Source organism: Delphinus delphis, chromosome 10 (genome assembly GCF_949987515.2).
Source record: "Delphinus delphis chromosome 10, mDelDel1.2, whole genome shotgun sequence".
Lineage (NCBI taxonomy): Eukaryota > Metazoa > Chordata > Mammalia > Artiodactyla > Delphinidae > Delphinus > Delphinus delphis.
This window is the reverse complement of record NC_082692.2, coordinates 32,556,560-32,572,459: the sequence shown is the minus strand read 5'-3', so window position 1 is coordinate 32,572,459 and position 15,900 is coordinate 32,556,560. Positions and strand designations below refer to the sequence as shown.

The 15,900-nt window shown below is 58.3% G+C and overlaps 1 protein-coding gene across 1 annotated transcript; it reads right to left on the bottom strand.

The window, feature by feature from the left end:
* Positions 1-1,502: 1,502 nt before the first annotated feature.
* Positions 1,503-15,869, bottom strand: CUL7 (cullin 7). The gene is made up of 26 exons (XM_060021792.1): positions 15,645-15,869; positions 14,215-14,802; positions 13,630-13,781; positions 12,992-13,489; positions 12,318-12,456; positions 12,024-12,220; positions 11,524-11,752; positions 10,512-10,749; positions 10,320-10,425; positions 9,089-9,316; positions 8,722-8,812; positions 8,447-8,618; positions 8,167-8,272; positions 7,775-7,870; positions 7,465-7,640; positions 7,199-7,332; positions 6,677-6,859; positions 6,310-6,416; positions 6,029-6,211; positions 4,263-4,423; positions 3,883-4,099; positions 3,480-3,768; positions 2,658-2,803; positions 2,416-2,542; positions 2,120-2,325; positions 1,503-1,894 (listed from the first exon to the last, which is right to left on the bottom strand). Exons 2-26 carry the CDS (start codon positions 14,792-14,794, stop codon positions 1,571-1,573), a joined length of 5,085 nt encoding a protein of 1,694 aa, XP_059877775.1. The 5' UTR covers positions 14,795-14,802; positions 15,645-15,869; the 3' UTR covers positions 1,503-1,570.
* Positions 15,870-15,900: the final 31 nt, after the last annotated feature.

Genomic DNA, 15,900 nt, shown 5'->3' with positions numbered 1-15,900 from the left:
TGAGACTAGTGGCCTGGAGCTCAGCCCACACCAGAGCCCGTGGGACAGCAGCAGTACAGGAGGTGGCAGTGGGAGAAAGTCCCACCTGGTCCCCGCATGTGCCGCATGCTGGCCTGGCTACTAGAGCCCGGGGGCTCTCTGGGTTTCTGTGGGAAAGGATAGGCTCATAAAGAGCATGAGAACCCAGAGAAGCAAAAGGCGCTGGCCCCACAGAGCTGGCTCAAAAAGGAGGACATGGCCTGGGCCAGTGAAAGAGAGACAGGCCATGATCTCTGGCACAAAGGTGGAGGAGCAACCAAGTGACAAAGTGCAGCAACTCCAGTGTGCCCACTGCTGCCCCAGCCTGCTGCTGCCTGTCTGCTGCCTCAGAATAGCACGGACCAACAGGGCGGCTCTGCTGTGAGAACCACCACGGATGTGAGAACCACCAGTGGCACCACAGGGCCACCACACTGCAAAGCAAGCAGGGGCCCTCTGTGTCCACACTTTGCTTTGTTGCCTCATCCTGGGCATCCTGACTCCCAAGCCCTGGCTGTTTTTTCCCTTACAGATTTTATTCCAAATGTCAGTCCTGGGTGGCACCCAGTTCCCTCCGGCCGATGTGCCCTCTCCCACCACCTGACTCTTCTGTAGCTTTCTCCTAGTCACCTAGTCATGGATTCAGGACGCCTGGGTCACTCCTTCCCTCCTGCGCTAAGGGCCCTGCCCAGACACAGAGCTCCACCCCTGGCACTGGGTCCCCTAGCCCGACCTACCCTGCCTCAGTGTGGGTGGGGCTGGGGGGCCAATTGGCAGCACAGAGCAACAGGCCTGCCTCTGGAGCTAGCTGGGGTGCAGCTCTGCACAGTCAGAGGGGGGCAGAGGCAGGGGAGTAGAGAGGGGCAAAGAGGAGGAGCCTGTGGGAGCTGCAGATCCTTCTAGGTCAGCTTCTAACCCAGACCCTAGAGCGTCCGTGGGGAACACGTTAGGGTCCTGGGTGCTTGTAGTGGCCACAAGGGTCCTTTACCTCACCGTCCCCTTGTCAGCCTTACCTCGGGACGGCGCCGTGCACCACACTGCTGAGCGTGGTGGCCAGAAGAGGGACTTGGTGGCAAAGCCTTCACCATGTCAAAGGCTCCCACACGTGAGTCCCATAGTGACTGTCCAATTCCACAAACAAGTGAAATGGAGCCCTGCTGGATGATCTGCCGAAGTTGCAAGCCATCCAGCGCGTGGCAAGGTGGGCTTGAATCGCCACCCTGCCAAGGTGAAAGCACTACTGACCACATACCCTCCGAGAAGACCCATCCCCGGAGTCCACTTTATCCCCCGGCCAGGAGGGGGATGCTCAGTCACACCCGGCTCCCTCTACCCTCCTCCCCAGCCTGCCATCCTCACCCGAAGAGAGACTCCTCATGAGTCTCTCCTCATGAGACTGCCTCAGAGCGGAGGGCTCTTCTCCCCTTCCAGCTAGGAAAGCCCCTGTCCCTGTCAGCTCCCTCGCAGTCACCACACAGGCCAAGTAATCAAACTGCTGCATTTTATTCTGTAGAAAGCGCCGCCCTACATAACCCTGAGCCCGTCTCCAGGGCTACCGGAAGGTGGAGAAGCTCTGGGTGCTTGTGCAGGAGGCATAGGGCACGCCCCGGGAGCGAATCTGCAGGGTGTGGAAGGTGAGGGGTGGGTTTGGGCCCGAGGAGCCGGGGTTCAGGGACTCGGTGTGTGGCTCCATCACAGTCACGGGGACTGCGTAGGACAGCATCTGGGGCCGGTCATCCTGGCGTCTCACTGTGCCCTTGCCCAGGAGGTGCAAGACACAGGAGAGGACATCAGCACTGCTGCAGGTGGACCCCCTGCCAAGGCTGCTAACCAAGCCCCTGGGAGGACACGGGCCCTTCTGCCAAGCTTCCAGCACCTGGTATGGAGCGGGGAGGAGAAACGATACGTCAGCCGCCCAGCTTACCGTACCTCTAGCTCCCAGCCCCGGGACAGCGAGGCCATGAGGGGCACCCCAGCCCCACTCCTCACCCACTAGAGGCTCTACAGTGAGCCAGGGACTTCAAATGTGGATCCATCTCCTCCTGTGGACTGCCCCCTGCCCCCGGCAAAGCCTCCTCACCCAACACCCACCCCCGCCTACCCGGCAGACAAGCTGGTCAACGTGCAGGCCCTCGTCCCCGTGGGCCTTGAGGATTCGGACAATGAGGCAGTTGAGAAGGTTCCGTCTCTTCTCCAAGTTCCGGCCCTCTTCGTCCTCAGCTTTCAGGTATGTCTGAGCTGGGATGAGCCACACGTTGCCCCTCCGAGGCCTGGGTTCCTCGCTACCATCTCGAATCTTGAGCACCCCTGAAATAAGCACTGGTCACTTGGTGGGGGGGGGCCTCGAGGACGCTGGCCCCAGCTCAGGGCAGAGGCCCCGGGGCCCTAAGTACAGACCTCCTGGGGCATCTTTTGTCTCGTGAAGGTCCAGGGGGCCCCTTGAAGAGGTAAGAGGCCCAACTGCCTGATTCAGCATGTCTGGAGACAGCCCCGAGAGCGCCAGCAGACTCTCCACGGAGACGGCCTTAGGAAGAGAAGGGAAGCGTCAGGGCCTCCCCAGGAGGTGGAGCAGAGAGGGTGGAGGGAAAGAAAGGAAGGACAGGTGGGAGAGAGCAGGGAGGCGTGAGGGGCTGGGCCACCTTCAGCTCATTGAGATGCAGCAGCAGCCACATCTGCACGGTGGACACATGCAGCGTCTGGTCCCCAAACTGCAGTTCAGCCCGGCCCAGCCATGTCCACTGCAGTCGCCTCTGCGGGGCCTGCTCTAGGGCAGGGTAGCTCTGACCTGAGTGTCAGGGAGGAGGAGGGAGTCAGGGGGGCTGGTGAGGACGCACCATCGGTGGAGCTTTGTCCCCGTTAATCTCTGCAGAGTCTGGGGCCCAGTGTTTCTGGACACTGTGGTTCCTGGTCTGAGCTTCCAGAGCTCAGCCGTCTCTGTGTCTGCCTCCTGAGTAAGGGGAGCCCACCCTGTGCCAGGCAGGCTGTGATCAGTGCCTTCGAGGAGTTCCCCAATTTTTAAGGGAGACAAAACCATGAAGTGAGGAAGGACTGGGGCTCTCATCAAACTGGAAACGTCTCCCCCAGGAGTGTAGGAGCTCCCTGAGGGCAGGGTCTAAGTCTAACCCCCTTTCCTTTGTCGCTGCCCAGCCCAGGATCAGCCCCCACTGGGGAGCTTAGGTTACGATGACTGACCAGGAACGAGACACCCACCACTCTCTGGTGGTCTCAGGTGCCTCCTGCCTCCATCCTCCCCACCACCCACAAAGGGAGTCCTGGCTCTCATTTTAAAGACAGAAAAGACAACAGGCTGGGGATCTGCTGCCTGTAGCCCCACCCCGAACCTAAGCTCCTGCCCTTTTCCTCAAATCTACCCCGTGAAGGCTGCCAGCCCCAGGGGTCACCCCCAAGCCCAGGTTCTTTCCCGGTGTCCCAGCCCCCAGTTCTCTTGGCCCACTGCTCACTCTTGTTGTAGAAGTTGGAGTATCGGTTCAAGGTGCCCCTCAGGTAGGCAGGCAGGCAGGTTCTGGGGTTGAGCGTGTGGCAGATGGAGGCAGTGGGCCAGCAGCGTGGTGACAGGACGAGCACAGACACTTCTGGCATCGCCCCTTCATAGTAAAGGTCCTCGTTCTCATCCTCCTCCTCCGCCGCCTCCTCTCCCGCCCCGCCGGCCGCCGATGCTGCCCCAGCTTCCAGCTCAGCTTCCTCTCCGGTCCCTCTCTCGTGCCCCCTGCCGCTGGCCTCGTGGCTCACCTGAAGACGACGGAACACAGGGCGCCCCAAAGCCAGCGGCTCCTCTGGTCTGCCCCATGCCTCTCTCTGTGCCTCCCACCCTCCCACTTGCTAATTCCCTTCCCCAGCGCCCACCTGTATTTTCTTCTCTGTGTCCTCCAGCTTCAGGAGTTCCTGATCAAGCCGCTGGAGCTGGTACACGTGGAACTGGCGCTGCAGCTCCTCCGAGGTGCTCAGGCTCCGCAACATCTGCTGGGGGAGGCGGTTGGGGAAGCAGGGGCCGATCTGCTCCAGCACGGCCCCCTCCAGCCAGCTCGAGCCCACGCTCAGGAGACGGTCCGCCATGTAGTGCCTGCAGCGCGCACAGCCCAGGCCGAGCCTCAGTGTGGGGGCTCGGCATGGCCCCCCGGCTCCGGGACTCCAGCCTGCCGGGAACCCGGCCTCCCAGTCCCAAGGGCTGGCCCTGCCCATCATCCTGCGTCCCCCCACCTCCCACTCCCTTGGTCCACACTCACTGGTAGTAATGCTCGAAAGTGGTGGCTATCTCCAGGCCAGAGAAGATCAGGACCGTTTCCAGGCATCGCTGCAGTTGGGCCAGCATCTCCATCCCCCGGGCCCCACCGATCCGGCTGCCCTGGATCCGCTGGTCGATGTGCCGCGCAAACTGCTCGCTTACCTGGGCAGTGGGGAGAGCACAGGAAAACTATGAAGGAGAGAACGGAGGAGGTGAGTGGGAACAGGGGGAGGGTCTGAGGAAGGAGATATGAATGGCCAGCAGGTTCATCAACTGGTCAGCGATTTTATAAAACTCTTATAAAATCATTAACAACTGCGTACATTAACAATACTAAAATGATGAAAACTGTTTTTTGTTTGTTTTTTAAAGAAGATGTTGGGGGTAGGAGTTTATTAATTAATTAATTTATTTTTCCTGTGTTGGGTCTTCGTTTCTGTGCGAGGGCTTTCTCTAGTTGTGGCAAGTGGGGGCCACTCTTCATCGCGGTGCGCAGGCCTCTCACTATCGTGGCCTCTCTTGTTGCGGAGCACAGGCTCCAGACACGCAGGCTCAATAGTTGTGGCTCACGGGCCTAGTTGCTCTGCGGCATGTGGGATCCTCCCAGACCAGGGCTCGAACTCGTGTCCCCTGCATTAGCAGGCAGATTCTCAACCACTGTGCCACCAGGGAAGCCCTGAAAACTGTTTTTTTCACATTTAGCATGTCTAAAATCAAACTAACAATAGTAACTCAATGCAAGGAGACACAAGCACACCTCAGAGATATGGCGGGTTTGCCACCGCAATAAAGCAAGTCACGCAAATTTTCTGGTTTCCCAGCGCATACAAAAGGATGTTTACATTATACCATAGTGTATTAAGTGTGCAATAGCATTATGCCTAAAAAACAGCGTACATACCTTAAACAATACTTTATTGCTAAGAAATGCTGACCATCACCTGACAACACAGGGTTGCCACAAACCTTCAATTTGCCAAAAAATGCATTATTTGCAAAGCACAATAAAGCGAAGAGCAATAAAAGGAGGTATTCCTGTAAGTTATGTGCACAAAGATGGTCACACCACGTTGTTACAGCCATGCTTCTGGCTCCCACTTCGCTGTTCTCTGCTTACCAAGGCACTCTGCTTAACTGTGCATCTTCTCTAGGAGACTGTAAACTTTGAGGGAAGGGATTTCATCTATCTTCAGGTCTTATCTCAGTGCCTGACACATTGTAAGTGCCTATTAAATATTTGTGGAATGACAGGAATGGTGGAGTAAATTATAGTATTGATACATCTATTGGATGGAATTTATACCAAAATTTGAAGACAAGCAGCAACACTGAAAATGGCTTTTCATGTAAGGGTCAAAAGAAAACAGGATAAAGCATTTTAGCTACTTGTGAATAAACTATGTGAAATCAAGCACACAAGTAGAAGAAAGTATGCCGAGATGTATTAGGATGGTACAAAGCGGGTCATTTCTTTCTTTTACCTTCCTTTTTTTTTTGCGGGGTGGAGGGGGGCGCTGTGGGCATGGCTTATGGGAACTTAGTTCCCCGACCAGGGATGGAACCTGGGCCCACAGCAGTGAAAGTGCAGAGTCCTAACCACTGGACCACCAGGGTATTCCTGTTTTTTTGAGTTTTTGATAACATGGTTCTACATTAGTATTGTACATGCTCCTTGTTGCGTGGGAATGGAAGGGTGGGCCATTCTGAGAAGGGGAAGGGAGAGTTTTGGGGGAGAGGCCCCAGGGGAGGGGCGGATGGGAGGCTTACGTGGGCAGCTCTGAGGAAAGGGAGCTTCAGCAGGGCACCAGCACAGCCATTCTGCAGCGCCAGCAAGAAGGCTGCCCGTGGCCCAAACAGCTCGGAGCTTGACTTCTGCAGATTACTGAAGTGTTCGCAGTAGCGGGGCACAAAGTCATCATCCCGCCAGTGTGAGGTCAGAAAACTGCTGACCTGGAGGGTGGGAAGGGGCGGCAGTGTAGGGCAACCCAACAAACCAACGGCACGGTTCCACCCTCCCTCCCCGCCCCCCCTCCACCGTTCCTGCCCACCTGCTCCTCCACCACTGCCCGCCAGCAGCGGGTCAGGTTTCTCATGATGCTGCCAGGAAGCCCCCGGGTGGCCAGGGAGCTCCAGTCATGGCTTCTGTTTCTGCCCTCTGTGGAGACAGGGGAAGGGGCAGAGGCAAGGAGGTGGCAGCCCTCAGCCCCCGGGTCCCTATTCGAGGGTGAGCCTAGGGTTCTTTCCTGACATTCTGCCACCCAAAATGATGCTCCCAGGTGGGGGTGACACAAACCAGAAGATGAACAGCTTGAGCATGCAGGGAGCGGGGGGTGAGGAGGGACAGACACCTGTAGTATGTGAGTTGGGGGAGGGAAGGCCCCCAACCGAGCTCCCGCCTGAGCCCCCAGCACTCACTGGGCCGAGGAGCGGCCACCACTGGAGGGGCTGCCTCGCAGGGCTCCACATGCACCAGCAGGTGGGTGAGGCGGCGCACTCGTGAGGAGAAAGCTGCTGCGCGGCTCTGCGGGTTGTGGGCAGCCTCCCGACACTCCAGGTACTGGTCCAGCAACCAGCCCAGGGGGCTGACACCATCCTCATCTGGAGGCGGGGGAAAAACAAGCCAAGGCAGGGCATGTCTCCAGGGCAGTGGGGAAGCTGGGCTGGACAGCAGTGCCAAGAAAGAGCAGCAGGACAGAGCGATATGGCAAGGGAGGTAGCGAGGTCCCTCCTGACCATGTGGTGTCAGCTGGCAGCCGGGAGGCACGGGAAAGGAGGCGGCCCCTGGGCTGTGAAGAGGGGGCTTGGGGGTACTGAATGAACGCAGGTATCCATAGGGCCAAGAGCATAACCCAGGTGGCTCTAGGCCAGAGCAAGAAGGGGCTGATGAGCAGGGCCGAGCAACGGGATAGTAAAGGGGCCAGGGGCAGGGACAGTTACCGGGGGAGGTGATGTTCTGCACCAGGGGGCTGACCAGGGCCTCCCAGCAGGTCTTGCCCAGTGCTCGGGCAGCTTCACTGTCTGGGAGGAAGCGATCGGCAAAATTCTGCTCCTGACGTAGAGCCCCGTTGAGTCTGGGGAGAAGAGTGGGGAGGAAGGTGTTGGGGGCTGGAGGCCTAAGTGACTCCTTAGGCCTAAGAGTCCACCAGCCTAAGATCGCCAGCTACCCCTCTCACACACACAGGTACACACGCACTCACACACACCTAGAGCTCAGGTGCAGGAGGCTCCTGCGGTCCTCCGCGATGTCCTGGCTCCAAGCCTGCGCCCTGACCATGTAGAAGAGGCGTGTGTGGCGACACAGCTGCTCCCGGAACACCGGCCAGAACGTGGGCTTGGGGCCCAGGACCTCTAATCCCCGAATGCGCGTGTCGATGCCGCCCTGCAATGTGCAAAGGCCCATTTCCGCCGGCCCCATACTCTCCTCAGGAGGGGCTGGAGAGGTGGCCCAAGATCTGCAATGGTTACAGGCCGCAGAGCCTCCTGCCCACGGCTGCCCCCCTCCCGCGGCCCCACCTGCTGGCAGCGCTTTATGCGGATCTGGATGACAGGCCAGAAGCGGTTCAGGTTCTCCAGGAGGACCACCCGGCTGGCGGAGGGCATCACGTTCACCTGGTGGCAAGGGGGTGGCAGGCAGAGAGCGCCGTCACGCGTGTGGATGGGAGTGCTGAAAGAACCCTAGTCTGCTCCTGTTGCCTGCTGTGTCCCTCCCTCCCCCAGCCCTGGGGGGTCCTGACCGAGGGGTCCTAATGCCACCCTCACTTCTCAGGGCCTGATGCTGCCACATGGGCACAGGGATGGACTTCATCTACTATGGGGCTCAAAGCAGGGAGGAATATAGGCATTTTGGGGTCTGGGCAGGAGGGTGGATCCCTTGAGGGGTGGCCTAATGGCACAGGGGTCCCTACCGAGTTGAGTTCCGTGTTAAGGGAGGTGGCGCTGTCGCCCCCGAACACCACCACCCTGGCCGGCATGTAGCTTGAGTCTTCGCCAGCCACCAGCAGAGCCAGCTGCCTGGGAGCAGGGCAGAGGGACCAATCGGAACCGGATCCAGTCGTGTTCTCACAGACACAGCCGAGGGGACTCTGGTCACCTTCAGGGGGGTGTGGGTGCTTCCCCAAGACAAACGGCAGGGAAGTCACAGGACAGCGTGGGTGTGTGTCTAGGCACAGGCGTGGAGCACGTTACCTGACGAGGACGCCCTGTTGCATGTGTAGGGTGATGTAGTGGGAGCCGGTGCTGCCGCTGGACTCCCAGTAGGTCTTGGGGTTGCGGTCCGTCAGCTTGCTGGCCCGGTGCGGGTTGGAGGACACCTCCACCTTCTCCCAGCACTTGTCCTCCTTCACCTCCACGCTGGAGCCTGCGGGCAGGCGGGAAGGGGTGGCGGTCACAGCCCTGGCAGGTGTGGAGGGAAAACACACGGAGGTGTGGGGACGCGGGGTGACGGGGGGACAGGCACGAACCCTGGCACAGGTATCTGAGGAACACGTCAAAGAAGGGGATGTTGATGGGGCGGTGCGTTCGTCTGTGGTCTTCGATCTGGCCCAGCACCATCTGCAGCCCGGACATCGGAGAGAAGGGGTGCGGGGAGGGGGCAGGAACATGGAAACGCACGTGGAGGAAAAACCCCAGCAGCAGCGGGACTAACTCCGTAACACTGGCAGAGCAGGAGCAGCTGGGAAAGCGGGGCCAGGAACAAACGCCCCCAGGTTCACTAGATTCACCTGCCTTCCAACTTCAGGAACACAGCCCCTTCCCCTGCCACTGCTTGGGTGTCATACTCTTACCCAGCTGTGAACCCAAAGGCTTCCCCCTGCCCTCCCTCCTGACCTGGATACAGCCTCCCAGGATGTTGGTGGTGAGTTTCCGGTACAGGTGCGCATGCTTCTCACACTTGAACACCATGTCTCGCAGCTCCTGGGCCAGCTCCAGCTTTCCCAGGTGCTTTTCCAGGGCTTTGGAGATGGCATCTCGGGCTCCCAGCTGATTCAGCACCACGGCATAGTCCCTGCTCACCGAGGCCAGGTGGTGCAGGAAGAGGATCAGCTCCTGGAGCACCTGGGAAGGAGGCAGGGGGAGGTGGATAAAGGGGACAGACCACAAGCGTCTTCAGTAGTACTGACTACACACCTACTGTGTGCTGGGTGCCAGGGCTACTGCAGTTCACAGAGTGAGGAAGTAAAGACAAGGATGAGGAGACATGAGGGCTCGGTGGAATTAGAGAACCAAACAAACTGCAATGGAAAAGCCAAGAGGTGCCCTGGACCCTGGGGGTCTTGACTACTGATTACGCTGGCAATAGGTGCAGGGGGCATCCCCGGTTGTTTCTTTTCAGGCCCAGCTGTCACAAGAACCAGCTGTGGGGCTGTGTTATGAGATGCTCAGCCCCCAAGCACAGACACGTGACAGCAAAGAGGGGGCCGAGAGGGACCAGATGTATGTGTGGACACTCAGTAAGCCCACCACAGAGCTAAAATCTGGGTAGCCGCCAAAGGTGTGTGCTGCAGACACCCGCTGCCTCCATGACCCTAGTTCTCTGACCGCTTCCCAAGCCTTCTGTGCTCAGGAGCGCTCTGTGGCAGGGGACTCTGGGATGTGATGGTCCCCTCTGCCTCCTTCACCCCCCTTTCCTTCACAGGCCCAGCCAAACAGGAGCCACTGAGGCTCTTAATGTAATATAGATATCATCCTTTATGTAACAAAAGATATGGCAAATAAGATCCCCCATTTGGGTTATATCTGCAAAATAAAATACAGGAAAGATACATAAATTAACACAAATGGTTACCATTTGTAAGGGGCATGTGGGTGGCATTGGGAGGACAGGGACTCAGGTGGGAGTGAGAATTTTGTTTCTACCTTGTTATATTGTTTTGATTTGTGAACTGTGTGAACGTACGACCTATTTTTAAAACTACAATTCAATTTTAAAAATGAAACCCAAACCAAGAGCGTAAAGGCTCCATGGTGCCCTCTCGAGCCCTGCCCGGGGGTCTGCCTTGCCAGAAGCTGCCTGGTATCCTCCCCCTCTCAGCATCTCCTCAGGGCAGGGCAGGGGTACCTCTCGGTCAGTGTCTGGGGACCGCAGGCAGGCCATGCAGGCGTCCATGGCCTCATGCCAGGGGAGCAGCAATGCCTCGGGAAAGTCCACCAGCCGCATCAGGATTCTGGGGAGCAGGGGGCAGTAGGAGAGAGATGTGCAGCCTGCCTCAGAGACCCCTCTGCCCAGCAACGCCCCTCACCACCCCCTCACCTCAGAACGGCCAGGTGCAGGGCCTTGTTGGCCACGGGAGTGTCAAGGCTCCGCATCAGCGCGAGGAAGGGCTGGGGCTGCCGCTGCAGTTGCAGCAGGAGTGGCTTGACCTCGCTCTCCCGGGGCCCCTCTGAGCTGAGAGCTTGCTCCAGATCCAGGAAGATTTTCCCAGCCAGACCGTAACCCTCCACCAGATGCTGCAGGGGACTGTTGGGGCACTGAGTCGGGGCTTCTTTTGCTACAGGAAAAGAGAAGTCACAAGAGTTGGCCATTGTTAGTGACGTGAAAGATCATAAAAGGAGAGACATTCATAACTCTCAACTCTTGTTTCCTCATTTCTCCCAAAAATATTTTACATTTCTTCCCCCTAAACGCCAGGTTTTGGGGATCTCATAGCATCTCTTAATGTACTTTTTTTTTTTTTTTTTGCAGTACGCAGGCCTCTCACTGTTGTGGCCTCTCCCGTCGCGGAGCACAGGCTCCGGACGCGCAGGCTCAGTGGCCATGGCTCACGGGCCTAGCCACTTCACGGCATGTGGGATCTTCCCGGACCGGGGCACGAACCCGTGTCCCCTGCATCAGCAGGCGGACTCTCAACCAGTGCGCCACCAGGGAAGCCCTCTTAATGTACTTTTAAGACAGCTTCATGACAAACTTTTGATTTTGTATTCTCAAAATAGCAAAGGAGCTTCCTATCTGCAAATAGCAGAACATTTCCCTATATCTGGAAGCATGCAATAATCTGTTTTTCTCTACAATAGAAAAAATTCAATGTGAGGGCTTTCAAGCCTTCAAATTTCTTGCAATGTTCTAACTTGACACTCTCCTTCATACTTTGGAGGGAGGACAATGTCTGCTTCTCCATGCACTGCTTATCTCGAAATTTCAGATTCTTCCTAAAGTGCCATCTCTTCCAGACAGGATTTGCACAAAAACCAGCACAGACGTCTCTCCCGGGCTAATGCCCTCCCAGAGGCCAGTGTGCAGAGCTGCTGTCTGTTTGGCACCCCACCTTCCACTCTGGCTGCATCTGCTGATTCCTGAGGCTGGGCCTGGGCTTCCAGCAGGGATGGGTAGGCCAGCTGCCCTGCCAGGGCCTCGAGCCCGTATTTCCTGTAGACATGGCAGTTGAGCAGGTCCCTGAGAGCGCTGTCATCGAGTCGCTGTGGCAGAGCCAGCAGCAGGTCCTGGGCCAACTCCATGGGCACTGCCAGCTCGGCCAGGATCTCGTCATCCAGAATCTGTCATCGGGGAGAAGCTCTCACTGCAGGTGGCTCTGCCGGCGCAGAGGCTCCAGAGGCACTTGCCAGGGGAAAGGAGTTCTGCATACACCTTCTCCATCCCCAGTCTCTCATGGGGGCGCCTCCCGAACAGCTCGCCAACATCTCCGAACATCCTAGACCCTTCCCCTGCAGCCCTTATGCTATCACCCTCCACTTCCCATCCCGAGTCTTCCAAATGCTCTGTCACAGTCCAGCCCTCCAACCTCTGTGTGTCTCTGGGCAGCTCTACCTCCCCATCAAGGTTCTCCTGGAGGATCTGGAGAACCTCCTGATGGTCGGGTCCGTCCAGCTTCTTGATGAAGAAGAGGAGCTCCCACCACTCGGCCTGGCTCAGGTGTTCACTCTCCTCAGCGTCCTCATCCTCAGGCAGCACGCAGGGCACGGCGTAGAGCTCTGCCATGGGCTTCCACCGCCAGGAGGGCAGGGCTGTGGAAATGAGAGGGGCACAGGGACGTCACTGCCCGCCCAGCCAGACCGCCGCTCCTCTGCATAGAGTTGATCCCTGCTTCCCCTCTGGGCTCACCTACACCCACAGCTCCACTGACCGCTGCCCCCTGGTACTCATCAGCCTCAACCACGTCTTCGATGTCTTCTTCAAAACCCAGAATCTCCAGCATGTGCCAGTGTACCCAATAGGTGCGGCCTGTTGACTCCCACAACACCTGGGGGATATGGGAAAAAAGAGAGGGAAGGGGAAGAGAGCTCACCTAATGACCGGCTGTGGCCCGATGATGGGGACACACAGCCCTCACAGCCCTCAGGGTGACCACCTGGCCAAGTGTGGAAAAACCTCTAAAGAGCAAAACCTGTGGTATATGGAGAACACGTACACGCACGCAAAGGATGCCTTCCCCAAACGGGAACAGGCTCTCTCCCCTCACCTATCCTTGGTGGCTTATGCCCCACACTTCCTCCTGGCCTTAACCACACTGTCTTCCTGAACTTGACCTTTGGGATGGTCTTGCTGTATCAGTCTTCTTCCTGGGAGTGAGTCCTCCTGACCTCAGAGTCTCCTAAAGGCAGATTTTCTCAGCCCTCCAAACGGCTCCCCTCTCAATTGCTGACCCCCTTTTACCATACCCAGCTTACTGAGGGTTTTCACTTTGAGTGGCCCGCCAGAGGCCCCAGCTTGAAGCCCCAGCTATGCCCCACCCAAGACAGACCCCCAATGGTGGCCCGCCACCGCGCTCTGCTCACTTGCACAGGGGGCACGCCACTGTTGCTCTGCCGGAACTCGCCCTCGTCCCCAGCACTGATCTCCTCGTAATCGTCCAGCATCCGCACTCGCATGCCCGGCTGCAGCGCGTCCCGCACATACAAGGCATAGGTATTGCCACTTGCGAACTCAGAGCGAGGGCGAAACCGCCTTGACCTCCTAAGGGAGGGCAGGGCCTGGGCAGGTGGGTGCCCCGGGCCTGCATCTGCCAGCTGGGGCTGGAAGATGGAACAGGAGGGCCGTGCCGAGGGCCCCTGTCTGCTCGAGGCCCAGTCCCAGCGCATGGCCTGTACCAGCTCCGAGATCAGGGTGCCCATGGCCATGCTGAACTCCAGCTCCAGCCGACCCCTCTCCCCACTCAACTCCTCGGGAGTGGAGCTCTGGGCTCCTGGTTCCACAGCACTGTCATTCAACTGATCCAGGAGGGAGGTGACGTGCAAATAGCGCTTCACCAGGGAGAAGAGCAGCCTTCCTGGGACCTGTAGGACACAATCTTTGGCCTATGTCCCCCTTGCTCCAGCTTTAGTGCCTCTTTCCACACTGTCCTCTGTGGACAGGTGCAAAGGCCTGATCCCTAGATTTTGTCCACAGCCACCTCCCAACACTCCGCACAGAATACCTGCGGCAGCTGAATGCCCTCGAAAGACATGGGATGTTCAGAGAGCGTGGCCTGTGCAAACAGTGCCAGCAGAGCACAGCGGCTGTCAAAATCCAGGTGTTTCTCAATGGCCTCCTGCTGGCTCAGTGACAGAAGGATCTGGGTCCGGGTCCCTGTAACCCACAACCCAATCAGTAACAGCTCCCTAACCTTGCCCTTCCCAGGCATCTCTCTTAGACGCTCTACTCTCTCACTCCTTCTGCTGCCACACACTAAGAATGACATGATTTGCTGATTTGCTTCAAAAGCCAAAACTTACTATCTTATCCTATCCTATTACTGTCTCATATACAATAATCTAATAGTCTGAACTCTTCCTCTGCATAGAAAGACAGTTAATAGGAAGTTCTTGAGGATTCAGTCTCCCCTTTCTGCCGAGATGCCCACACTCACCATCCCACCTCCTTTTCTTCCAATCCTAAGACAAGGGCAACAGAATCATTTACGTACTGATGAGATCAGAGGCTTCTGTCACAGGGACCTGTGAGACGCTAAGCTGACCCAGTCCCTGTCCTGCTCCCCTTTCCTCCCCACACTGCCCCTCACCAGCATCATGGGAAGCCAGGGCTTGTATCATCCGGCCTGCGCTCCAGCGAATTTGATAATCGGGACTACTGAGCATGTGCATGAGCAAGTCCAGGACCCTTGGGTCTTTGAAGACGCCCGTGAGGGGCTCAATGCTGGCGTAGGCGCTGAGCACATGGACAGTGTGAAGCAGAGGGGCGGGAGGAATGGTGCCCTCACATTCCTCCAGCTGCCGAAGGGCCCTCTGAATCAGAGACTTCACATCGGTTTCCATCTCCCCCAGCACAGATTTGTCCAGGGCTCCAGCCTCCCCTGCTGTCTCCTGGGAGGGCCCGATGACCTGGCCATCTTCGCCCAGCATCTTGTGGCAGTTGGCATAGATCTCGTCATTGGACATCCATAGCAGGATGTGCTCAGCCTTGCAGTCCACTTGGTTAGAACCCCCTTCCCCGTCATCCCCACGCCGGAGGATGAGCCAGCGGATCTGGTACTCAGGATGCCCATCATGGCCCACTCGCTGGCGTATCAGCTCATCAGGATAGGCATGCAAGCCGGGCCCCAAGGGCACCCTGAATTCCCTGTAGCGGAGTTCCCCCACCATCCTGGCACCTGGCAACACAAGGAAAAGAGAATAGGCAAGCTAGAGTGAGAGGGGAGGTCAGAAAATCAAGGACACCCAGAAGTTGGGACAGCAAATGTGGCAACAGCTGTCGGGCTGGGTGGGGTAAAGTAGGGCCCAGGAGTTGCCTGCTGCATGCTGGGTGGGGCCAGGCCTACGCAGAGGAACACTGGGGTGTTTGTTCTGAAAGAACTCAAAATTTGGGGGCTAAAAGGAGGCTCCAAGGCCCTGCATGCAGCATGGAGCGAGTTGGTTTGGAGCAGAGGAAAGGGGACAGTGGAGGCAGGGCAGCCTTAGAATTAAAGTGAATCCCAGGGCCCTGGGACAGGCGCCAGCAGACCTGAGAAGGGGGTATGCGAAGCCCAGAGGGGTGGGTGTGTTTTGGGGAGTTGGGGATCGAGACCCCGAGTGACTATGGGAAGGGGTGCTAGCTCCAGTGACTGAAGCATCGGAGAGTGAGTCTGCAGGGGCAAAAGACCCAGAGACCTGGTGGTGGAGTGAGGGTGCAGGGCGCGACGGGCTGGGAGAAGGGGCTGCTGGTAGGCTGGAGGCGCCCAAGATTGGAGGCGCTTAAGCAGCAAGGCCAGTGGGGGCGACGTGAGGCCCCGAACAGGGTGCACAGGAGACCCGATGGGTGAGGAGCGCGAGGCTTGTAGGACCGGGTCGAAGACAGGAGAAGCCAGGGGCGCGCGGCAAGGTGCGGGGGAGGGGGCTAGGCCAGATAAACAAGAATCCCGAGGCGCGGAGGAATCGGGGGCGCGAGGCCCGGTGGGCAAGTGGGCGGAGGAAAACCCGGACTCGGGGCGGGGGGCCGCGGCGGGGCTGTGGCCACCTCAGAAGTCGATGGGGGTCCCGGCGTGAGGCCTGTCCTTCGCCGAGCTAAGGACGCGGCGCAGACTATGGCGGCAGCGCTGGCGGAGATTTGGGCCCCGCCTGGGCCCCCCGAAGGGGTCGAGGCGTAGAGGCGGGAGGGGGCGTGTTTCCGCAGGCCAGGCGGCCGCAGGGGGCGTGGCGCGCGGGATCGAACGCCCTGGGGGCGTGGCGCCGTCAGCTCCCGGCCTCCGCGCAGGTCTGCGGCCTCCGGGGCC